The 26,229-nt window shown below is 36.3% G+C and overlaps 1 protein-coding gene across 22 annotated transcripts in view; it reads left to right on the top strand.

The window, feature by feature from the left end:
- Positions 1-6,079: 6,079 nt before the first annotated feature.
- Positions 6,080-26,229, top strand: part of Dlg1 (discs large MAGUK scaffold protein 1) — a 271,999-nt gene continuing 251,849 nt past the window's right edge. For 12 of the 22 annotated variants that reach the window (XM_046457826.2, XM_058583563.1, XM_058583562.1 and 9 more), the window contains exons 1-4: positions 6,753-6,957; positions 7,420-7,469; positions 8,088-8,219; positions 25,033-25,199. In XM_046457826.2, coding sequence (XP_046313782.1) covers positions 7,451-7,469; positions 8,088-8,219; positions 25,033-25,199 — 318 coding nt within the window. In that variant the 5' untranslated portion in view covers positions 6,753-6,957; positions 7,420-7,450. The other 10 variants (XM_058583560.1, XM_058583555.1, XM_058583559.1 and 7 more) reach the window with 5 other exon arrangements.

Below are 26,229 nucleotides of genomic sequence, written 5' to 3'. Positions count from 1 at the left end.
AGCCGAAGGGGCCCCAGCAAACTTCCAGCTGCCAGCTGATGATTGGCTCACAGCGGCCCCAGCAACATCTAGCTGATTGGCTCCTCGGCCCCAGCAACATCTAGCTGATTGGCTCCTCTGCGGTGATGCTCATTGGACTGTTTCCCTGCCCTTTCAGACCACGGAGCTGCTCATTGGGGGACTTTTTTGGCTCCGCCCACGTGACCCATCCAATCGGCCTCAAGAGCAGGAGGATTGTGGGAGGTGGGGAGAAGCTTGTGTGGGAGAGAGAGGCTTGTGGAAAGCCGGTGGTGGCAGTTGAGGCTCTGAGGGTTTTTCCTGAGAGACTATTTTGTTTGTTGTGTGTGGTTCTAAAAATAAAGTTAGTTTCTTTTGACAAGTGGCTCCTGATTGTGCCCAGCCAGACTGCGGCAAACTTGGGCTGGGGATGTGGCTCAAGCGGTAGCCCGCTCCCCTGGCATGCGTGCGGCCCGGGTTCGTTCCCAGCACCACATACAAACAAAGATGTTGTGTCCGCCGAAAACTGAAAAATAAATATTAAAAAAAAATTCTCTCTCTGTCTTAAAAAAAAAAAAAAAAGCAATGAACTCAACTTAGTCCCAAATCCATTACCAGCTAGCTGTGGTATCCTAAACTAAGTTATTTATTCCCTATTTCCTTGATGTCCTCCTCTACAAAGTGGAAAATCATAACCATTAAGTTTATTTTTTAGGTTGTTGTGAGGTTAAATTGAATTAAATCTGTCTTTGAACACCATATGAAGGACTATACGCCTATCAGGGTGGACAAGTTTCAATGGGCGGCAGTTATTATTCCTACATTGTGTTAGCTTTTCCATCACTTGATAAAATACTTGAGATAAACAATTTTTAAGGGGAACACTTATTTGGGTTCAGATTTTCAGGGTTTCAGTCTATGGTTGCTGGAACGTATCATGTTGGGCCTGTGCTGAGGCAGAATATCATGGCAGGGAGTATGTGGTAGAGCAGAGTGGCTCACCTTTTGGTAGCTGGGAAGCATAGAGACAGAAAGGGGCTGGGATCCCAACATACCCTTCAAGGGCATGCCCACAATGACCTAACTTCCTTCAACTTTAGGACCTCACCTCCTAAAATTTCTATCACTTCTCAATAGTACCATCAGCTGGAGATCAAGCCTTCTGCACATGAGCTTTCAGGGAATATTCAAGATCCAATTATAACACATAGCCACTTAGGAACCCATTATGTCATAATAAAGAAATTTATGTGTGTGTGGGTCCATCATTATAAAGCATGAGTTCAGTCCCTGACTGGCTATCATAGAGATGGACAAACACCCACATTTTAAAGGGAATTAGTTTCAAGGTGAATCTTTTATTCTGATAAGAATTATACATGAGAAAAAAGCCATTCATGGTACCACCTAACCTGGGTCAAATGGATTCTTGATGTAAATAAAATGGTACTAGTAAAAGTTAATTTGGAGCTAGAAAATTTTATTATTCAGCAGGGTCTAAAGTTTCAAGGGCTGAGAACTGTGGTCCCAGAGGTCATATAGTTCACTCTTTTGATCTGAGTATCTACTACTCATTGACAGGGAATCCCTGCCGGGTTCTTTCAGCTTCTTCCTGAAGGGCAACTCTACCATGAGGCTTCTCTTTGGAATTTTGGAAAGTCTGACAAATCATATTAAGGAAAAACTTTCTATGTCCCTATAGCTTTCTTCCACTGGTTGTAGTTCTGTCCCCTGAAGAAATAGATCAAGCTCATTTAAAGATTGAAATCAAGCTCCCAGGAGCCCTCTCTTTTCCCAATGAAATAGCCCCAATTTTACAATTCTTTCCTCCTGGTATAAGGTTTCATAAACTTCATTGCTCTGGCTACTCCATTTTTTTCCCTTGTTGTTGTTGATCTGTTTGTCTAGGTCTGTTTTAAAGCTTGCTGCTAGAAAATGCTCCTTGGGCTCATATGGTGGTGTGACCACTATGCACACTTCCATCATCCTTGATACTGTTCCACTTCTTTCAGTCTAAGCTAGCCTAAGCCTTCTTTAAGCTTAAATGCTTCTTTAAGCATTTCTAGTGATTGCCTTGGCACAAGCAGCACACACTGCTAAACTGAGAGCTAAAGATGCAGTAAAGTCAGAGGGCTTGGGCATCTTTACAGAGGATAGGCTAAGGGAGGACAAAGACAGAGATATGGAGCTAGAAAGGTAACTTGTATAGAAGGACAGTTTGGAAGAGAAGGTTTGGAACTCACACAATATTCTTTGAGATCATACCTCTGACATCTCAATAAAAGAATGGGAGATTTGAGTCTTTCCCTATGGTCTTCAACTCCTAATCCTTTAAGATATTCAAAGGAGAATGAGGATGTAGCTGAGTAGTAAAGTGCTTTCTTTGCAAGCATAAAACCCTGGGTTCAATTCCCAGCACAGGAAAAAAAAAATCAAAGGGAAAGTTAATTTGAGATGGAAAATTGTGTAAACCTCTTTAGCCATCAGTATGTTATAGGCTGTGGTAGTAACCTCTTTTATTCAAGTGTGTGTGTTTATTTTTAATGTAATCAGACCTATATTGGGCCCTATTGAGAAAATAAAAGTTGTTTGGAAAAATACAGATATTATTGCTTATATGTTGTAATGATGTGGTAGCCAGCCTCCAAGATGGCCCCATGATTCTTGCTTTCTGGTATTTATATCCTTGAGGCTTGATCCAAGTAACCAAGAAAATATTGTAGAAATGATTGATTATGTGATGGTCTGAAAGCTTGTGCTCCTTCAAACTTAATAGATTGAAAGCTTAACCTTAATGAAGCTAAGAGGCTGGGCCTATGAGAGGTGATTAGATCATGAAGGTGGAACCCTCATGACTGGGATCCTTTATAAAGGATAAGGACCTGAGGGAGATTGTTTGCTTCTTCTGCCATGTGAAGATGCAGTAAGAAGGTGTCATTTATGGGGCTGGAGTTGTGGCTCAGAGGTAGAGCGCTCGCCTAGCATGCATGAAGCACTGGGTTCAATCCTCAGCACCACAAAAAAATAAAATAAAGACATTTAAAAAAGAAGGTGTCATTTATGAGGAATAGGGCTCCCACATATCAAATATGCTGATGCCTTGAACTTTTAATGTCCAGAATTATGAGTGACAAATCTCGTGTTTATTAAATAATTATAGTAGCCTGGATGTACTAAGACACAGTGTTACTTCTGGGACTAGGTCATGAAAGATATTGTGGCTTCTGCCTTGTCCTCTTGGATTATTTGTTTTGGGGGAAGTCAATAACCATGTCATGAAGACACTCAAGCAGCCCTAAATTCTTCAAGGGGAGAAACTGAGGCCTTCTGCCAATAGTCAGCATTGATTTACTAGCCATCTGAATGAGACATTCCAGTTAAGTTGTCAGATTGAGATAGAAATTTGGGGATACAGAGAAAGAGAGATACACTGAGTCTTAAAGAGAAGCATTCAGCCTATGTCCTAGGCTGATGTCCTTTCCTGCGTGATGTTAGAATAATGTACAAGCACAAGGAAAACTGGCTTGAAATGGCATAACTTCACATGACTCCACTTCTAGACCAGCTCCAAGCTACTGTACCTGTGTAAATATTAACACTCTAGAGTAAGGGATTGCTTCTTGTTCCGGAGATGGTCTGCATTCTTCCTTGAATGTTGATTCTTTGCTTTACTTCTAAAACTTCTTACTCTTGAGATAGTCGATATTCTCTCTTGAATATGTCTCTGCTTTCCCAAATAAATCTGCTTGTGTTTCTAATATGTCTTTAAATTCATCTAAAATATTTGTCAAGAACTTGTCATGAGTTGAGGTTCCCTCTCCAGGAACAACTCAGACATCCTCCATTGACAAGATGACTGTAGCCCTGGTGGCTAACTTGATTGCAACTTCATAAGATCCTGAACTGGAACCATTCAGCTAAACTGGTTCTGAATTCCTAGACTAGACAAACTGTGAGATGACGCTTACTGCTGTTTAAGTTATTAAGCTACCATGTTTCAAGTTTCTAAGCTTTGAGGAATTTATTATGCAGCAATAAATAATATAGATGACTAGAAAGGAGAAACAAATAGTAAAGATCTTTCATATTGGGCTTGTGCCTGTCCTAGTTCTTAAGGTTAGAACAAGTATTGAATCCGTTCCTGCTTTGGGACATTACTGACAACCAAATGGGGCTGTCAAGAGGATGATGAGAGAGAAAGACAAAAATCTCTTATTTTCCACTCTTCCTCTTCCTCTTTGTTTTTAGAGTTTATTTTGGCTCATGGTTTCAGAGGTTCAGTCCATGGTCAGACAATTCCATTGCTCTGTTGTAGATGTAGAACATCATTGCAGAAGGGCATGGAGGAGTGCCAGTTCACTCATGGTGGCCAGGAAGCAGAGGGGGTCAGGGAGGAAGGGACCACAGGGAGGATGAACCTTTCTGTGGCAGACCCCAGTAAGACACTTCCTCCCTACACACCTGTCCTACCTATAGGTATCCCCAGTTAGTTCATTCAAACTAGGATGGACTGGTTAACATAATCTAATCATTTCACAAGAATGAATATTCCACAGGAGCTTTTGGGGACACCTGACATCGAAATCAGAATAAATGGGGAGGGTAACCTTCTCTTTCTCCTTCTGAATCTGAAGAAATTCTGTTCTCACAATGGTTCTAATAGGGAACTATTCACAGTTCAATGAAGTAAAAAATAATATCATGTATGCTATCAACCATTCTTTTTAAAAAGTATTTTTAGTTATAGATGGACACAATACCTTCATTTTATTTATTTATTTTTTGTGCGGTGCTGAGATGGGACCCAGTGCCTCGCATGTGCTAGGCAAGCCCTCTACCACTGAGCCCCCAAACCACAGTCCCAACCATTTTCAATACTAAATAACCCCCTCTCCTCTCCTTTGACTCTTCCCTTACATTTCCTCTGTGCAATATTGCTTTAATTCCAGCATACTTGATCCAGCAAAGCATAGAGATCTGCTGCCAATATACCCACAAACCACTTGTAAAGTTGTTCAAAAATATCAGAAAGAGCCCTAGCCTGGAGACCTGAGTTTGGAGTTAGGCTAGGAGACAGGTATTCTGTCACTGAGTAGCCTATATGGCCTTGGGCAAGTTGCTTTCCTTTTCTAGACCTGTTTCTTTACCTCAAACTGAGAATGGAAATATAGATGAGGTCTAAAGTTGTGGGGATCTCACAAGTCAAGATTCCAAAGTGCAGTCCAAAAACGAAATCCGGTGGTCAACATACCTTGGAGTAGCTGTTACAGGGTAAGTTTCTTTGGTTTTCCCTTTATTAGCCAATGGATATAGTCTCAGTGAAAGGTGTCAGGTTTATTGGAAAATCTTCCGGTTTTCAAAGACGTGTTCTCCGGGGGGGTTTCCAGTCACTAACTCTGGGTGACCTTGGGGAAAATTTTCCTAGCTCACAGTAGGGAGTTCCTTGTTACCCAGAAGCAGCTTGAAGACCTGAGGAGTGACTTGGAGAGCTTTCCAGGATCCCCCTTCTACAACCCGGGTGGCTCAGACTCGGAGCAGAGTCCCTAGTTATCCTGCTCTTAGGTGCACAAGAAACTTAAACCTGCTGTGCGGGCTGAGGGCCACTCAGCTTCGGAGCAGGTGGCCACAGGTGAGTTCTTAAAGGGGTCGCCTGAATTTGGGTGATATCTGAGGATGATCGGTTGGAAACGCAGGCTGGGGAAGGAACGAAACTTCTCTCGCCGCCCTTAAACGCATTCATACTTTGAATTAACCACTTAGATTTTAAAATTCTCTACTGAAACCCTCAATTATTCTTAACATGTTAACGAGTCTCCCTGGTTTACATACCCCTTCTTGATGAAACCTCTCAGGTCTTTCACTGAGAGATGAAAGGTAACTTTAAAACAATCAGTACAATGTGAAGGCAACTCAGAGATGCCCCACCTCCCCGCAACTCTTCTTCCAAGTCCCACCCTCCACCGCCCCCTAACGTGGGCGGTGCCATCAGCCCTGGGAGTCCGCTTTCTCCAGTTGGGTATGCTCCCCCGGGGCGCCAGGCGCTTGTGCTGCTCACACGTGTTCAGTAGGGTTACGGGGTGTCTCGGATGGTGTATCTTGGATCTAGTGTAAGCGACGTCACTTCTGTTTTCACACACCTTAGCTCTCCCGGGCCTGGCGCGTTACTAGCTCAGAACCGCAAGACACACCAGAGGGCTATAGCGAGGTAAAGACGGGCTGTCCCAAAACCACCCCCGACCACCTGTAGAGTTTGTGTCAACTCCTTTGTCCTCGGAGCCACTTTGGTGGTTGCCTCTTTAAAGGAGGCGCTTCCCTCGGGATGCTCTACGGGTCCCCTTCCCGTTCCCCAGCCCCCTCCCGGTCCTCCTCCCCTTCCCAGCCCAAAGGTAGCAGCGCTGAGAGCCTGGGGCTCGGCGCGAGCCGCCTCCTCACTTCCCATTGGCTGAGAGCGCCGGGAAAGCAGTCACGTGGGAGCGCGGCAGTCCTGCTCCGGGGCCGCCATCTTGGCGGAAAGTTTGGGGGGAGAGCGGCTGGGGGCGCGGAAGGAGGCGAGGTTCCGGGGGTGGGGCGGATAGGAGGCGAGAGGGCGAGCTGGTTAGTGGGCCGGCGGGCCGCGGGCAGCAAGGAAGCTGCAACAGCGGTCGAGAAGGAGGAAGAGGCAGCGGGGGTGCGGCCGCCGAGGGGAGCTCCTCCCCCGTCCCCTCACCCCCTCAGCTGAGTCCTCCAGCCCGGGGCGGGGCGGGGGTACGTGGAGCGGGGTAGGGCGGAGGAGCTGCTCCGAGTCGGGCCCCGGCGCACCCCAGCTCCCGGTGCCCGCCGCTCACAGGAACTTTGTGGCGGCGCCGCAGGTGTGGGGGCCCGCGGAGGTGTGCATGTGCTGTGCGAGGGCGTCGCGGAGAGCGGCCGCTGCCCTGCCCGGCCCCCTCTGGAGTAGCCCGGAGGAGGCGAGCAAGGAGAAAGGCAAGCGAGAGGAGGGGGCCCAAGCGGGGCGAGGTGGCCGTCCAACGGATCCCTCTCAGCGCACTCTTCGGCCTCAGCTGGCTTAGGGGCGAAGGGTTGGAGTGCCTTTTAAGCCACTCGCCCGCAGTAGCAGGTGGATACTTATGTGGGGTGAGAGGTGACCCCCCCCCTTTAGGCTTTTAGTGCCTTTTGGAAGGGGTGAAGCTTTCGAGGAGAATTTGAAAGCGGACTTTTGTCTGCTCTTAATTTGGAGGGGAACCCACCCCTAGAAAGAAGCCTTCTTACATTGGCTGACACTGCTGGGTTTGAGGCTCCTCCTTTCACTTGGGAAAACTTTGGAAGGTGGGCTTTTGAAATATGGCCGGGGATTTTTCCTTTCGAGACTAATGGGGAAATGTTAGTTTAACTACAATGACATTCTTTTCTTTAGTTCTTTTTCTTTTCTGTTTTGTGTTTTTAAAGGTGTGTGCCCTCTTCCTGATTCTGGAGAAAAATGCCGGTCCGGAAACAAGGTGAGAATTTATTTTGGAACACTTGTGGATGTCACTTGCTTTACTGTGCATCTGTTTTGTGTTTGCAGTTTTAAAAATGTTAGTGTAACTTGCCTCACATCATTTCAAAAGGTGGAGACACCAAAATGTTTGTTAAACTTAACTTTCTTGACATCTCTCTAGTGGTTAGAGAAACAATTTTACCCCCTTTTCGGAAATGCCTTTATAAATTCAGAATTTGAGTTTTAGTCTTTCACTTTTGTGAGCAACAGTGAGATACTAAGAACTGATATTTTGAAACTCTTAAAATTTGGATTATAATGACAAATTGTAGATAATCTGCATTTGCCTATCAGGTAATCTGAAACTAGGTTGCTAACACTTTGATCAGGTGGTCTATTACTATTGTAAATTATTAGTATGTTTTTATTACAGACTGCTCACGTTCCTGTTTTTTCTACTGTGATATGTTTACATTTTTTCTTGATCATACTAGGGAATATGTATACATAAACATAGTAATAGCAATTGACCTGGAGGATTTTGGGTAATTGTTTAGATGTCTTGCAGGATCATTTAGCAAGTAATATTTTCTTGTAAATACATATAATTTTAATAAAACTCCTTTTTTCTTTTCAGATACCCAGAGAGCATTGCACCTTTTGGAAGAGTATCGTTCAAAACTAAGCCAAACTGAAGATAGACAGCTCAGAAGTTCCATAGAACGGGTTATTAACATATTTCAGAGCAACCTCTTTCAGGCTTTAATAGGTGGGAATTAAAATTTTATTTGTGGCCATTATGTGTCAGCTAGGCTTAATTCTTCTCTGAATTCAGTTGTTTTAAACTTTAGGGACAGATGTACTTGGTTCTACATGAGACATTCATAAACTTGAACATCTTTAATGACTTGTGTTTTTCATAGTTTGGACAGTATTCTTTCTAAAAATATCCAATAACCAAAAAACATTTCCTATGATTTTTTTAGCAGTTTTTGATAACAGTGTTATGTCTAGAATTAACTATTAAAAGTTTGGGAAATTGCGTAAATATTTCAGGACCCAAAAGGTAATGACTGAATTACTCTTAGCTTATTTCTGTATTTGACTTGTATTTCTCTCAAGTTCTTGAAGATGTTTGATACATTCAACCATGTTTAAGAATATTCATTCTCTTAACATAGACCTCTATTACTGGCATTTGTGGAGTCAGGATTTTATACCTGGAAAATAATCTTAGAGATGGTCTTGTCTAATTATCTTATTTTACAGACAGGAAAATTGAAACTCAAATTCTTAAACTGGAACTTAAATTTGAGGTTGTGCATTGGTTTAAAGAATTGGACAAATAGTAGTCCTGAGTTTAATTCCTGACACTGCCAGTGATTGAATGATATGATACAAATTATTTAACATTTTTAGGCCACAAAATTAACTGGAAATGTGGGTTTTTAAACCCTTTTCTTTTAAAACTAGATAGATCCTTTTTTCCAAAGTCTTAGATTTTGTATACAATCTCCAATGTATAAAACAAGGTGGTCTGTCTCTGACCGTTTTCTTCACGTACCTTGCAAAATTAGCAAACTACTGAACTAGAAAATCTGTTTTTTCTAGTTTTGAGGATTACTTTTTTTTTTTTTAACACCATATAACATTTTAAAATAAGAAATATACTTCATTGCATTACATGTGTTTCCTTATATATGTCAACTGATGATTAATTTAATTTGAAGATTACTTTGAAGTTGGTGTACATTGTCAAATGATAAATTGATACTCTACTAAATTTGTTTTAGAATTAAGATTTTTGAGAAGACCTCTTGATACACCTGAAAAAAAATTTAAATTTAACGTTATTATAGACTTTTAAAAACATACATTGAGAATAGCACAATATAATGAACTGCCATATACCTGTCATCCTTCTTAAAAAATTATCAATATTTTTCCTTTTTTGTTTAGATTAGTGGACTTTTTCTTTCTTTTTATTTTAGCTGAAGCTTAAAGTCCAAGTGGATAATCAAATAGGTTGTTCTGGGGGGAAAAACAGCAAAAAAAGGAAGAGGAAGATCATTTTTTAATCATTTGGTTTTCTAGATCAACATTAAACCTAGGGTCAGTTTTTAAAAAAAGCAGTAGGACTGTATATCCCTTTTTACGTATATGCTAGACATAGTGAGGTAGACTATAATCTTATTGTGTGGAAAGGTCATGATTTGAGAAAATAAAGTGGTAATATAGTAAACAGAATTTACCCTTAATTTTTCCCTAGATTGGGACTGGACTTGCTATGTTTGGAGGTATTTTTGACATACTCTTTTGAATGTTTATTCTTATGCATAATTGAACTTTGGGAGTTTTTTACTCAAGTTTGTATTTGTCAATCTATATGTCCTGTATAATTTCATTGGTTGTGACTTTACTTTGATATTTGAGTTTACTTGTATTTTAATGTTTTATAGGATGTGGTATCAAATTTTGGTGTAAGAAAAGTAATAGGTCTTTAGGAATTTTGAAATAGATAAATTTAGTAAGGTTTTTGTGTTTCCATACTGTAATTAATTGTTGAAGCTACTGAATTTTGTGTTTGCTTCTCAGTCTGAAAATTTTTAGACCAGTAAGAATTTATTTTTCTGCCTTTTTGCTTTGCAGCTTTGCCATTGTTTATGAAATAGTATCATAATATATGTTAAACCTGTAAATTGCCCTAAGATAAAGAGCAATCCATTGTGTCCATAGTATGTACTGAATAATCCTGGATTAATAGTTTTTTCTTCAGTAGGTGGCACTCTGTCTTCTGAGTTAGTACCTGTAGATTACTGGATTAAAAGGAGGCATGTGTCTTGGCCACCTGAGTTACTTGAAAGTCATTTGGTGTTAAGGTGTTTTAACTTCTGTGGTTTGGGAATAATTTGCTTAGACAAATTAGTGAATTATCTAGTTATCTGGGATGTTGACTATCTTTGAACTTATACCAGCATTGATTGTTGATTGAACTGGTAGTTTGTATATTTACTGTTTCTATGCATTTAAAAAAAAATTATGTGGAAATATTGATTTTCCTCTCTGTAGTGGGTATATTCCATGTACTAGGTGTCTGGTACCTTGGAGTTACTTAGAAACAAACATGTATGTACTGCACTACATATGTTCTAAGATAATAGTTTTAAAATATTTTAGTATTTTTCGATTTGGGATGTATTCTTAAAATGAAATGTCATCTTTAATAATAGGCTGTGGGTTTTTTTTTTTTGCATTTTTAGTGGCATATGAAATGATAGTATAATTTATAATATATTTTCAGTTTAATGAAATATGGAAATCATTAGTAGTATCCTTGAATGATGACTTAAAGATTTAAAATTTGCTGAAAGTAGTGAAGTTTTTATTAACTTTAGAATTTCAGCTGATAAGTTGTTTCTTTAGAGCTGAATATTTAGATACACACACAAATATTACCATGAGTTGCACTTTTGTTTAATATTTATTCCTGAAACCTATCTGGTGATTATTTTTGTATAAATGAAATATAAAGTCTGCCTAATTTTACTCCCTGAGTTAGGTGAGAACAATTTGAGAACTTTATGTATTTGATTTTGTGTTTCCATTTTCTGTACTTAAATTTGAAAAGTTTTTGAGGAAGATACATCAAGATATGGTTTGAGTACATTCAGAAACACTCAGATATTCAGGTCGAAAGGTTTCAGGTCACTTCTGATTCTAAGGTATATGGGATCTGAGATGATCCTGGTGGTCCTTAGAGATTTCAGACCTCTGCTGTTATTTCTGGTGGGAACAGAGAACACATCTACTTTCCTTGTGCACAGGATCGTGGGCTCAAGATCGGGCTGGCTTTAGAGATGAGTGAGTTGAGTGTGGTTTATGTATTTGGTCTGCAATGAATATCAAGTTTTTAAAAATTATTTTTAAAAATAAATTTTATTGTGTGTATTTGAGGCTTACAAAATGATGTGATAGAATACATAAGATGGTTACTTACAGTGAAAAGATTAACCTATCATCTCACAATTACTTTTATTTTGTGACAAAACAGCTAGAATCTAAGAAAAATTCATAATACTGTCTGATTTTATTAACTTTAGTCCTCATTTTGAGCATTAAATTTGAAATTTGTTCATCTTATATCTGCTATACTTGTATTCTTTTGCTTAAATCTCATTTTATGTCCCTCCCTTCCCCACTATTTCATTCTCAATGTGTGTATTTGAACCCTTTTCCCCTCTAAATATTGTACATATAAGAGTGAAATCATGCAACATTTTCCTTTTGTGTCTGACTTAATTAGCATAATGTCCTCTAGGTCCATCCCTGTCATGGCAAGTAGGATCCCCTTTTTAAAGTCTAATTATTTAATTTTGTGTGTGTATTTAAACATAGACACCATGTTTTCTTAACCTGTTAATCTGTTGATGGACATTTAGTTTGTTTCCATTTCTTGGCTATTGCGAAAAATGCTGCAATGAACATGGAAGTACAGGTGTCTTTACAAGGTGGTGATTTCATCTCCTTTGGGTATACCAATTTCTTTAGGACCTGCTATGCTATTTTTCTTAATGACTGTATCAATCTGAATTCCCACCTACATTGTACTAGGGTTCCTTTTTCTCCCCACCAACATTTGTTATCTCTTGACTCTTTGAGAATGGCCATCTTTATAGTATGAGGAGATCTCTCTAAGTGGTTTTAATTTGCATTTCCCTGATGATTAGTGATGTTGAACACCTTTTCATATACTTTTTAGCCATTTTTATGTCTTTGGAGAAATACTATTCAGGTCCTTTGCCTATTTTTTAATTGAGTTATTTGTTTTTCTGCTATTGAGTTGTAAGAGTTCTTTATAAATTCTGGATGTTAACCACTTGGAATATATGTGAGTTGCAAATATTTTTTCCCAGTCTCCAGGTTGCCTTTCTAATTTTGTTGATTGTTTCCTTTAATAGCAATCTTATTTTATTTGTGCAGGTATTTTAGCATTAAGGTGGATAATGTAATAACATTGTGAATTTTTTTAGTTCCCGATTCATTTGTTGCTGCTCTATTAACTCTTAATAGTTTCACTAGACCTTATAAATATGGTAAAGATCGTTACCATGCCCTTATTTGTAGATACCAGGTGTCAGAAGTACTACTCCTTTACCATATAAACCATTTTGAAAGGTAATATTCAGAAAGTTGAAGTATATTCATATTGTTGTGAAACAGATCTTTGGAACATTTTCATCTTACAAAACTGAAAATGTATAAAACAGTATTTCCTTTTCCCTTCACCCCTGTCCCCTGCCTCTGATAACCACCCTTTTACTTTATTTCTGTGAATTTAAGTATGTTAGACACCCCATATAAGTGAAAATATGCATTATTTGTCTTTTTTGTGATTTGTTAAGTGATATAATTACTTAGTATGTAGTCCTAAAGGTTCCTCCTTGTGGTAGTAGACGACAGTAGACAGTATTTCCTTCCTTTTAAAAGGCTGAATAATATTCTATTGTACGTATGTCACATTTTATTTATTCATTCATGTAAGGATATTTACATTGCTTCTTTTGGCTATTATGAATAGTGATGTTATAAATATTAGTGTGTAAAAATATTTGAAGCTCTACTTTCTGTTCTTTTTAATATATAATCAGAAGTGGGATTGTGGGATCATATGGAACTTATATTGTTGATTTTTTAAGGAACCACCATTTTGTTTTCCATAGGAGTTGCACCACTTTTCAATCAATCAACAGTACATGGTGTTCCATTTTCTCCATATCCTTGACAATACTTGTTTCCTTAAAGAAAATTTTTTTTATTATAGTCATCTTAATCATTGTGAGAATGTGATTTCTTTTAAGTAAAAATAATGGCTAACATTTATTGAGCACTTTTAGGTGCTAATACAAGTATTTCATTTCGTCATCAGAATCTGTGAGGTATGTATTCACCAATGAGGTGAGGATACCATTTTATTGATTAGAAGACTGAGGCATTGAGAAATGAGCAATTTTGCTCCTGGACACTTAGAGTTGTATAGCCAGAAATTGAACTGAATTAACCTTAAGGCGCTTCTTACCTTCAGTGATTAGAATCTTTATCATTATTTTCAAAGCTGAATGTTTTAAATATAATAAAGCACACTAGTGCATATTTAAGGCAAATGTTGATTTGTAGGGTCAGTGGTCTTTTTTTTTTCAATAATTTGAAAGAGAAGGTTTATAATGAATTGTTTTTGTAATGATGGAATTTTTGTATGTACTTAGTAATCAAGGTTTGGGAACTTCTAGCTATAGTGGTAGAATGACATTTCTGTGTGTGTGTGTGTGTGTGTGTGTGTTTAATTATTGTAATTTATACATTTCAGTCTGTTGCTAACTTGTGTGTGTGAAACTTTGCAGGCTAAGTTTGAGCAGGAATAACTGGACATAGAGTAGAGTATTGGCTAAACCTTTATGTAATTGAAGGAGAATTTTATTAACTTTTTACTTGGTATTTTTGATTTAATTAGATTGAGTTATTTGCTAGTAGTTATGCTTATTACAGCTTTAATGCAGTGTTTTGATTGTGTCACATCTGGTTAAATTCTCTTTTGAACCTTGGAATCACAGAATTGTAAAAGCATTTTATCTACTTGGGGGTCAAATGTTTCCTCAGTACAAGATTTAGACTAGGGGCCAGGTATTATATTTAGTTTTCATGTCTCTTAACTCCCCTTTTATCTGGGAATACAGTTCCCTTCTACTCTTAAAAATTAAATGTTTTTCATTTTGTGTTTATCTGAGTTTTACTTGGGGTTATAATCAGATTTTGTATTACTGGCTTATATCTAAGAGGTACCCAGTGTCCTCTGCCCTTCCTTAGTAATATTAATTAATTAGTTTATTAATTTTGTGGTATTGTGGCTTGAACTTACAGCCTCATGCTAGATAGGTGAATGCTCTATAACCGAGCTCCATCCCCAGCAATTTTTTAAATTTTGAGACAGGATTTCCCTTAGTTGCCCAGGCTAGCCTCCAACTGGTCAATATTCCTGCCTTAGCCTCCCAAGACCAGCAGTAATTTTAATTTCCCAATTACGTATTCTTATTTCTCTGTAGTCTCTTCCCTTTGCATCTCATAAGCATTATGGGTGGGAAACACTTTTGCTCTTCAGCAAAACTATACCTAGACTTAGCATCCATTGATGATTCTTATTTGAACAGTTTTTATTATGATTATTGAAAAGTGACAGTTTTCTGACAGCAAGCAGCACTTCTCTTCATTTTCCAGTTAATAGTTGGCATTTTACTGTAATCAGAAGCACTCCTTCTTGGTCTGTCACAAACTTGCAGACTTCTGTTTCTTTCAGTGGTTTACCATTTGTTGCCATCCTTAATGATTTTGGTGCTCAGATTGTCTCAAATTTAGCCAGTGTGGGGTCCCTCTCAAGCTTGCCCTTGTGGTTTTTATGACATGCCTCATCATTTTTTTTTTTTTTTTGAGCACATCATTTATTTTGGCATAACTAGATATCCCTAGTTTGTCTTATACTCATCCATCCTTCTCCAGCCTAGGAATCAGTCATTTCTCCAAGATGCTTTGGTGCTTGTTAGTATGCACTTAGTTTTAAGGAGTAGTCATGCAAGTAATGTTAGTTGAATATTGTCAATAAAGTGCTGATATGATTTATTTTTGCTTGCTAGTTTGTCTTATTTCCTGTTTCTAGTGTATGAAATACAAACTGTGTGTAACATATACTTCAGTTTTATAGGATATTCTTTACTCTTTGAGGATCAAAATGGATTTTTAAATGTTTATTGGTTTAGGAAAAAAAGCAGAGTATCTATGTTTGAGTAGATCTGTTGTATATTTTGGTGTATAAAATCATCGTATTTGCTTTTAGTCAATGAATTGATAGTTTTTCACATCTGAAATGGCAAGATTATATTTTCATGTTCTTCAGCTCTCTAGTTTTTATAAAGATAATGCATATACCGCGAAAAACATTAATATCTGGTAACTACACTTTATATAAAATAGAAGGAAAAACATTCTCGTACCAAAGATAGCATTCTTAATCCATGGAATGAATATTCTTCTAGAATATTATTCTGTGTATGTATGTATATGTGTGTGTGTGTGTATATATATATATATATATATATATATATATGCTTTCATCTTGAAAAACAAGCTTCTTTCATAAGTGAATGAAACATAATAAAATTGTTTCCTATTAAGAATTGATATTTAAAATTAATATGTAAGGTGAAAAAATACATCTGATTAAAATTATTCTGGAACATCTTCCAGGAATTTAACACTATTGCTCATTGACTGCAACACATTTGTTTTCTCCTCTAGTGGAAAGAAATCAGTTTGTTTATTTATTTATTTATTTATTAGTTATAGGCGGACACAATATCTTTATTTTATTTTTATGTGGTGCTGAGGATCAAACCCAGTGCCTCACACATGGTAGGTGAGCGCTCTACCACTGAACCACAACCCCAGCCCAGGAATCAGGTTCTTTAGTTGAGCACCTGATGAAGTAGTTGACTGTGTTTAAGTGACCTCTTGTACTGAAAACACATTTTGAAGAACAATACCCTGCATAGTGAGGTACAGCAAGAAGCTCATATCATTAGAGGCACATGAAAACTAAGACTACCTGAGCCAACAATCTTGTCTCCTCTGAGTTTTTATTTGGGACATTTACTTATCTAGTAGACAGAATTGGTAGAATTGCCTTTTATAGCATGGCATGGGGAGGTAGTATAGTTGAATTTCCTTAAATGTATATAGTGAGACTTTTTTGTACTATACATAATCACTTTTTTAAAGCTACATCTTTTTTTTTTTTTTTTTTTTTTTTGTGGTGCTGGGATTGAATCCAGGGCCTTGTGCATGCAAAGCAAGCACTCCACCAACAGCTGTATCCCCCAGCCCCATAATCTTCTATCTCAGTAGATTTGTACCAGCTTAATAGATTTTTTTTCTATAGTTTTACTAATGATTTATTTCCCTAGGAGCATTAGGTTTGTAATTTTTTTGAATTATAAAAATTGCATTTATATATGTGTATTGTTTTTCACATTATTTCACCTTTAGGACAGATCCCTAGAAGTGAGTTACTTGGCCAAAGGAGGTATGCATTTTAAAGCTTTTGATCTAATTTGCTAAATAATTTACTGTTAGGAATATCATATCAATTTAGTTTTTTAGGTACTATGTGGAAGAATGACTGACTCACCATGCTGTAAATAATAGAGTATTACCTATATCATTTTAATGTTTTCTGCTCTGATATGTGGAATATATCTTTGTTCATTTTGGTGTTTTATTGTGCATTTCTTTGATTAAATATCCAAAGATGTAAAAAAGTCCTTTAGTTATTTTCTTCTGTGAGTTATCTATGTCATGGCACTCCCTGCCTCTCTTTTTTTCCTTTTCCTTAGAGGTTAAAGTCTATATTAGGCATATCAACTCTGTCTGCCATGTAAGTTGTAAATAACTTCCCTTGTCATTTGTTTTCAACTTGGATTTTTTAAAAAAAACAGATGTTTATTTATGGTTACATTTATCAATATTTGTCTTTGTGTCATCTGCCCTTGGTATCATCCCAATTTTATAATCTATCCCCAGGATTATAAAAACATTCACCTATATTCAGTTTTTTCAAGATTTTTTTAACATTTTAATTGTTTAGGCATTTGGAAGTTATTTCATGTAAAGTATGAGCTTGTTTAATATTTTCAATATAAATTTATTATTTGTTAACTCTCATACTTTTTTTAAAAATTAAGTAACATTTTTTCACTAGTTTTAGATTTACAGAAAATTTGAGGAGAAGTATAGTTCCCAAATCCTCATCTCACCTCCTCCCTTAATATCAGTATTATACATTAGTATGGTATATTGATAAAATTGACAAGTCATTAGTTCATTGTTATTATACAAAGTTCATAGTTTACTTTAGAATTCACTATTTGCATTATACCTTGACAGATCTGGCATATATATGTGTTATTTTGTCACTTGTATCATCTTTGCCAGGGTCCATATAGAATAGCTGGCCCTAAAAATCCTCTGTGTTCCACTTGTTCATTCCTCCCTTTGTCCTCCCACAATTCATGGAAACCGTGATCTTTTTTGCTGTTTCCATAGTTTTACCTTTTCTAAAATGTTATATAATTGGAATTATAAGTATGTAGTCTTCAGATTGGCTTCTTCAACTTGGCATTGTGCATTAAGTTTCCTTCATGCCTTTTTATGACTTGATACTGCATGTCTTTTTATTGCTGAGTAAGAACCTCCATTGTACTCCAATGGAAGTTCTATGGTTTATCTCCTCACCTATTAAAGAACATCTTGATTGCGTCCATGTTTTATCAGTATGAATAAAACTGCTATAAACATTTGTGTGTAGCTTTTTTTGTGGAGGGGGGAGGGTCTAGGGATTGAACTCAGGAGTACTCAACCACTAAGCCACATCCCCAGCCCTATTTTGTATTTTATTTAGAGACAGGGTCTCACTGAGTTGCTTAGTACCTCGCCATTGCTGAGGCTGGCTTTGAACTCATGATCCTCCTGCCTCAGCCTCCAGAGCCTCTAGGAGTACAGGCGTGCACCACTGCTGGAGGTTTTTATTTATTTATTTTTAATGGACACAAGTTTCAACTCATTTGGGTAAATACCAGTGGGCATAATTACTAGCCAATATGGTATTACCATATTTAGTTTTTAAGAAAAACTGCCCAAACACTCTTTCAAAATGGTTCTACCTCATATCAGTGATGTGTTGTTCCACATCCTTGCCAGCATTTGGTGTTGTCAGTACTTCAGGTGTTAGTTATTGTTATTTTTATAGGTGTTTAGTGCTCTCTATTCATTTTAATTTGCAGTTCCCTAATGACATTTGAGTTAAACATCTTTTCTATGTGCTCATTTGCCATCTCTGCATCTTTTTTAGTGAGTTGTCTGTTGATATCTTCTGCCTTTTTTTTTTAAATGGGATAATTTTTTTCCTTGATGAGTCTTATGAGTTTTTCTAATATACCAGTCCTTTTTCACATAAGTGTTTTGCAAATATTTTCTCCTGTTCATGTCTTGTCTTGGTCATTCTGTCGCTTTTTTTTATTCCATCAAATAAAATTTTTTCTTATAGATTAGAAATGTCATCTGTGTTGTGTTATATTATTAGATATTATTGGGTCTGTAATTATGATTTTGTTCTGATTGTGAGTTAGTATTGCCTTATTTCTTTAGTTTGAAAAATGTTTTATGTTTGTCAATTTTTCTGTTTAGGATGATGGGAATTTCTGCTTATTTGAAAATTTCCTTCCTTCCATGTCTTACTCCCCTTTTGAGGATATTCCTGTAATTCTGTAATTCCTCTGACTTCCAGGGTTTGTACACTTTGAATTAGTAAGAAAGTAATAAAGGCAATGAAAACTTTTTACTTATATTTAGAGACTTTTGAAATTAGTTATCTTGGAGGTTTCCAAAGGCATTTTTTAATTTAATAAAGGAATTTAATAAAGGAATTATTTTACTGTCTTACATTGGATTTTGTGCCTTCAAGTTTAATAATTGAGAATTTTTTCATGTATGTGTTAGAACTTTTTGTGGCTTTGAAATTTAGATCTTTGATCAGGAACTGTACTTGTAGAGATTCAGTTTAGTCCAAAACCAGGAAAGCACTCTCATACTGTGAAAATGAGGACTGGACTGTGGTAAGGACAGATCCAACAGGTTCCAGCAAAATTAATGTTTTTAGTTGTGAGTCATCTAAAATGTAATTTTCTCCTAATGTATATTTTAGCATTTTCTTGCATTCTTAAGCATATCATTATTTTCAAAGGAAATGATTTTTTTCAGGGTAATAAATAAAAATGTAATTGTTTTATTTATGTCTTGTGTATATCTAGGTGAACTATTTGGAATCACTCAGTCTATTAAATGGCAATCCTTTTGAGTCTTCCTGTACTATCTCATCATTTTTATAGTTTCATAGTAAAGATTTAAGTTTGGAAGTTGAACTCAAATGTTTGCCTAAGTTTATTGAAGGACTCTGTTATCTTACGTAGGATAGTAAACTTGGAAGTTCCTGATAAAATAATAATAAGATATGTGACTTTTAATTAATAGCTTGCTGTAATCATATTTTGTTTTTCATAATGTGTATGTATATAAAATTGTGAGAAGCCCTTATTATTGACACTGGATATTGAAACAAGCAGATTGATTTCTCCCTCCCTCCCTCCCTCCCTCCCTCCCTCCCTTCCTTCCTTCCTTCCTTCCTTCCTTCCTTCCTTCCTTCCTTCCTTCCCAAGGATGGAACCCAGGGGCACTTAACCACTGAGCCACACACATCCCCAGTCCCTTTTTATATTTTATTAAGAGTCTCACTGAATTGCTTAGGGCCTTCCTAAGTTGCTGAGGCTGCCTTTAAACTAGAAATTCTCCTGCCTCAGCCTCCTGAGTTGCTGGGATTATAGGTGTGTGCCACCCTGCCTGGTCACACAGGTTGATTTCTATAAACCAAGATCGAGAAATTTTTGTGCACACATTTAATAAAAATTTAAAATAAATATGTTTAACCTTCTGTAGGATCTTATAGCCGTATTTTTCAGGTTTTGGGGGTCTTTTTGGCAGCGCTGGAGATTGAACCCAGGTCCTTGAGCATGCAAGGCAAGCACTTTACCACTCTTTTTAGATGTTTTTCATTGAAAAACTGAGGGGTTAATATATTTTTTTTCCTTCAGCTTTCTCTATTTTCTGAAGACATTATTGTTGTATCACATCTTACCTTTTAATTTTTTTAATCCTCTTTTTGAACTTATTCACCACATTGGTATCTTTTGGTTGAATAACGTCAGTGTTTTAGAATGAACTCATTAATTATTTTCACAGTTATTTTGAAAATGACTTGAATTTTGTGTCACTTTGCCGTATTAGATTTTCAGGAAGTATCCAAGATTCTACTATAGTAGGACTTACCATTTGTATTTGTTTTCTATTGACTTCTCTTTTGGTGTTAACTTCTGTTTTATTTAAGCTAGGTATTTTATTTTAGAACTCTCCCCATTAAAGTTTAGTAAAGAAGTGGTAAAAAGTATTATTTGAATCCTAGAATGTCATTTTATGGAAATACTTAACTTGTTGCTATGATAAGTTCTAACCAGTCTTTTGGCTAAATCTTATAGTTAAGATCTGTGGTGTAATCTCTTTTGACATGTAAAATGCAATTATCCAAAGACTGCTGATAACATGGGGGGGGCCAGTGGCACAGGTATTTTGTTCTCAAAAGAATAACTAGATGTGAATGCATTTTTTCCCTCCAGACAGTGCACTTTTAGATTAGATGCTCCTTTCAAAAAAAAACTCAGCTGACATAACTGAAGAAATTGTAATGGGGAGTTTCTGAAGAACGGTTATTATGTTATTTATCACTATAGTAGTGGGACACCCTACAGATAAAGAAATGTGATGAATAAATAAAATAAAATGTATAAACTTACGAAGTTGAGGCTGTCAGGATGGTGGAATATTAGTCAAGATTTAAAGGTATTATTTTTTTTTTAAGGAAAATGATAATTACAACAAATTATCATATCACAGACTTTGCCACATTGCAGAAATATTACAAAAATATTTCAGTACTTTTGCATTTGATTTTAGTTAGGCAAGAATGATAATCTTACAGTTGGGAATATGTGGCAGGATCAGTAAGATAGAATTCTAAATAGCTAAGTAAGTATTAAACCCACATGTTGAATCCCATGCACTTTGCTTATTTAAGCGCTCCTTTAGACTCTTACTCAGCTTATTTTGTGGTAAAATACACATATTGTGAAGTTTATCATATTAATCATTTTTAATTTTATATATCAGTAGCATTAAACACATTCTGCAGACCATCTCCACTATCCATCTTCAGAACTTCTTCATCAACTCAAACTGAAACTGTACCCATTGAGCAATAATTCCTACTACTCTGATTCTCTCACTCTACCTTCAGCCTCTAGTGTCCACTGTTCTACTTTCTGTCTATATTATGAATTTACCTATTTCAGGTACTTCAGTTCACATAAGTGGACTTATATAATTTTTATTCTTTTATGTGGCTTATTTTACTTCTCAAAGATTGACTCATTCATGTTGTTGGATGTATTAGAATTTTACTCCTTTTTAAGACTACACAGTGTTCCATTGTACATACCAGATTTTGTTAATTATCTTTTGAGGGATGTTTGGATTATTTTCACCTTTTAAAAGGCTACTGTGAATAAGTCTGCTGTTATCATTGGTGTACAAATCTACTTTAGCCCCTGCTTTCAATTTTTTGTTTTGGGTATATATATCTAGAAGTAGAATTGCTGGGTCACATCCTAATTCTTGGTTGTAGTATTTTGAGGAACCACCCCCTATTATTTTTTGACAGCAGCTGCATCATTTTACATTCTTAACCAGCAAGGCACAAAGGTTCCAATTTCTCTACATCCTTTTTAACACTTGTTACTTTTCGTTTTATTGTTTATTTTTTGTTTTATAATAGCCATCCTAAAGAGTGTTTACTTAGCTTATTTTTTTTTTTTTAACTCTGATACAGTTAAACTAAGATGGACATGCGAACACGTGCGTACTTTGGTACTTTGGTACTTTGGTACTTGTGATTGAACCCAGGGCCTTGAACACGTTAAGCAAATGGTTTATTGCTGAGGTACATCTGCAGCCTTTTGAAAAATACACATTTTGAGACAGGATTTTGCTAAATTGCCCAGTCTGGCTTTGAATTTGTAATTTCTTGCCTTATCCTCAGTAGCTGGGATTATACCCATGTGCCACTGAACCCATCCAAGATGGATATTTGATTCTTCTGTTGTAGGAACTTAGAGCAAATTAGAAAGGACTGTTCAGTATATGAATGTAGGACGTAGAATGGAGGCATTTCAGTTGACAAGAAGCAAGATGTTGGTGAACTTTTGAAAAATTCACATATGAAATTCCTTGATTTTACTAGTTCAGTATATACTAGTTCAGTATAATGCTACCGTGTTAGAATTGTATTAGTGTAGATCTCTGTTGTCCTGTGCAGTAGTATCTAATTATGTATGACTATTTAATTAAATCTATATACAATTATAAATTCAGTTCCTTATACTGGTCACCTTTCAGTGGCCACATAAAGCTTGGTTAGTGCAGCTAGAGAACTGTTTTTTTTTTTTGGTACTGGGGATTTAGCCCAGGGATGCTTAATCACTGAGCCACATCCCCATCCCTTTTTATTTTGTATTTTGAGCCAGGGTCTTGCTAAGTTGCTTAAGGCCTTACTGAGTTGCTGAGACTGTCCTTAAACTTATCTTTCTGTCTCAGATTCCTGAGTTGTGCCACCACACTTGGTATCAAAACAACAAACAAATAAATTTTTATTTCATTGCAAAAAGTTGGGTTTTTTTTTAATTAGCATCTAGATTTTTATTAGAGGTGTTATTAAAGGGTAATATAGCAATGTTTTTTTTTAATTTTCAGATGAAAGGTCATGCAGGAATTTGTGTTGAAATGTTAACAAGAGTTAATAAAAATAAAATTTCTCAGTGATATAGGCTACTTACCTTGAGATATTGATGATTAATAATAAAATAATAATAAACAAGAAGCAAAAGTTGTTCTCAGTGTTATTGTGCATGATTTTATACAGGAAAATGCCCACTTTTACTATTAGACATTGTTCAACATTCATCCAATGTTCTTGGGAGCAAAATACTGTAGGAATTCTAATGTATATGTACATAAACACACGATTTTCTAATTTTGTTTCTTGGCTTGCTTTTGATGTCCTTAAACTTGTTCATCTGTTCTCTCTATATTCCCTGTTAACAGAAATTGGGTTCAAAAACTTGATTTGGGTTGGGATTACACAATTTTTGGTAAGCACACTTTGTAGGTGATTTTTTGATGTTAAATTTTTGTTTCCTTTTGTGATAGTTAACGTGTTTTATACAGCGGTTACTGGTTTATAAAATGCTTTCTCACACAGTTTTATCCAGTAATATTCATAATACCTTGTGATGTAGGTTAATACTATACTTACTGTGCAAACATTAGTTTTTTGTTGTTGTTGTTTATTTGTTGTTTTTGGTACCAGTGATTGAACCTAGGGGTGCTTAATATCTGGGAGCAACATCCCCAGCCCTTTTTATATTTTATTTAGAGACAGAGTCTCACTGAGTTGCTTAGTGCCTTGCTTTTGCTGAGGCTGGCTTTGAACTTGTGATCCTCTTGCCTCAGCCTCCTGAGCTTCTGGGATTATAGGTGTGAACCATTGCATCCAGCTTAAACATTATTTTTTAGTTAGACTTTACTTGTAAAGTTCTACATTTCTGCTGGCTATTAAAACTGAAAAGGGAGAGTACTTTTTTCCTACTGTCTTATGAGGTTTGGATTTTAAAAGAGATAATGCTTTCAAAATAATAATAAACAAGAAGTCAAAGTTGTTCCAAATGTATTGTGCATGATTTTATACAGGAAAATGTCCACTTTTACTGTTAAATAATTCTCCCTTTGAAAAAATTAGTTCAAAATTATATCAATAAGTGAATAAAAAACTCAGTCCTGTGACTCTAAACATTATACAACTACCACTCAGAGCTTGTGCAGTGTGAATAATTAGTATACTAAGTTCATATAATTCTAGTATTGTGATCTTTTATACTGTGTTATTTTAAGTAAATTTATAATTTCTTTAAGAGTTTTGTCATGCTTTTTTTTTTTTTTTTAGTTGTAGATGGACAACAGTACCTTTATTTTATTTTCGTGTGATGCTGAGGATTGAACCCAATACCTCACTCAAGGGAGGCAAATGCTCCACCACTGAGTTACAACCCTAGCCCTTGTTATGCTTTTAACTGATTCTAAAATACTGTAAAATATTTAACTTTCTTCTTTTTAAATATTCAGACTAGAGGATATCTAAGAGTCTTTCTAGTTCTTGATTTCTTACTTCTTTTTTAATGTTTTATTTTGGTTAGGAAGTCAGTTAAAACCACTTCAGAGATTTATATTCTCAGCCTGGATTTTAATGGTGAAGATGTAAAATATTGGTAACAGCTCATATCTACAGGATTCATAATGATATTGCCTATTATTAGGAACTTATTGTATGTTATTGTGCTAGGCATTTTATTACACTCAATTCTTGGAACAATTCACAATAAGAGGCGAGTTATCAGAGGTTAAGTACCTTGCTTATACATGTAACTAATTGGTAATGAATGAATTGAGATTTGAACCCAAGACTGCCTTTAGAAATGTAAAATGCTTGTGACTTTTATATTGTGCCTGGCTTCCCCCTCCCCCCTCCCCGTGGTGCTGGGGATTGAACCCAGAGCCTTGCAAGGACTTTACCAGCTGAGCTATTTCCCCATCCTGGGCCTGGCATATTTTGATATGATTTTGACATATGGAATATTCACTATTGAAGTACATTGTGAGATTGGATTTTTTTTTTTAGTTAGAGTAAATTTTTTTTTTTTAGCATCATATAGTTTAATTGGAAACGTCAATAATTTGAATTTTTCTTTTCCTTTCCTCATCTCTAGATATTCAAGAATTTTATGAAGTGACCTTATTGGATAATCCAAAATGTATAGATCGTTCAAAGCAGTCTGAACCAGTTCAGCCTGTGAATACCTGGGAAATTTCCAGCCTTCCAAGTACTACTGTGACTTCAGAAACACTGCCAAGCAGCCTTAGCCCTAGTGTAGAGGTAAGATAAATTTTTCTGAAACTGTTTTCTTTGAATTACCAAGTTTTTTTCCTTCATTTGATTAAGATGAATATTTTGTGGAAATATTTATAATGGAATAAAGAAAATGGAGTTAAAAGTATTTTTGAAAAGAAAAGTTCAGAATATCTATTGCTTCTGTCTTAAAATGTTAAAGAGTGATTTGAGGCCTAAAATACTTACTTTAGACTAATAACAAGTATTTTGTATTATGGACGTCAAGGAGGTTTTATTTGTGTGATAATTTAGATGGAAATTGTACTTTGAAAAGGTGGTTTTGCTCTGGTGTTCTCCCCTAGAAATAGATTATAGTTTTGTGGTTCTGAGCCCTTTAGTTATTCCAAGGATTCTCTTCCTCGGCTTGGAGGGAATTGCATTAAAACTCACTAGAGACTGACAGTCCTTAAGGTCAGAATTGGTTTCTGCATTTTTCTGTAATTAAAATCATCTGGATTTTTAAAAAAAATATTTATTTTTTGGTTATAGGTGGACACATTGTCTTTATTTTACTTCATGTGGTGCTGAGGATCGAACCCAGTTCCTCATGCATGCTAGGTGCTGAGGATAGAACCCAGTGCCTCATGCATGCTAGGCTAACGCTCTACCTGTGAGCCACAACTCTAGTCTTAAAGCCATCTGGATTTTAATAACAATGTCAGTAACATTCTTTTGTTGTGGTGCTATACTGTTGTTAGTACATTGGATATGGTATAACAGAGATATGAAGTATTTTGTAACGAGGATTCTGCCTGAGAAACATTAGTCATTTGAAAGTGGTTGTCTCTCTAAATTGATTCTAGTCTCTCTGGTTAGTACAATACAGTGCCTGGAAAATTTAATCAACTTCTGTTTGGTGAGTAATAAGTCAGGGAAAAATGGTGGTGGGCAGAAACTAGATGGCACTTTGGTAATGAAATAGACAGTTTCTCAGTTTTTGCTTTTATATTAAGTAACAGAACTCTAGAATTCTAGAGTTGGATGAATCAGAGCACATCTGATTTTAACGATGAGA

This window comes from Marmota monax, unplaced genomic scaffold (genome assembly GCF_021218885.2).
Source record: "Marmota monax isolate L192 unplaced genomic scaffold, Marmota_monax_Labrador192_F-V1.1 WCK01_AAM20220418_F8-fsc00052, whole genome shotgun sequence".
NCBI lineage: Eukaryota > Metazoa > Chordata > Mammalia > Rodentia > Sciuridae > Marmota > Marmota monax.
This window is presented reverse-complemented; position numbering and strand designations above follow the sequence as displayed.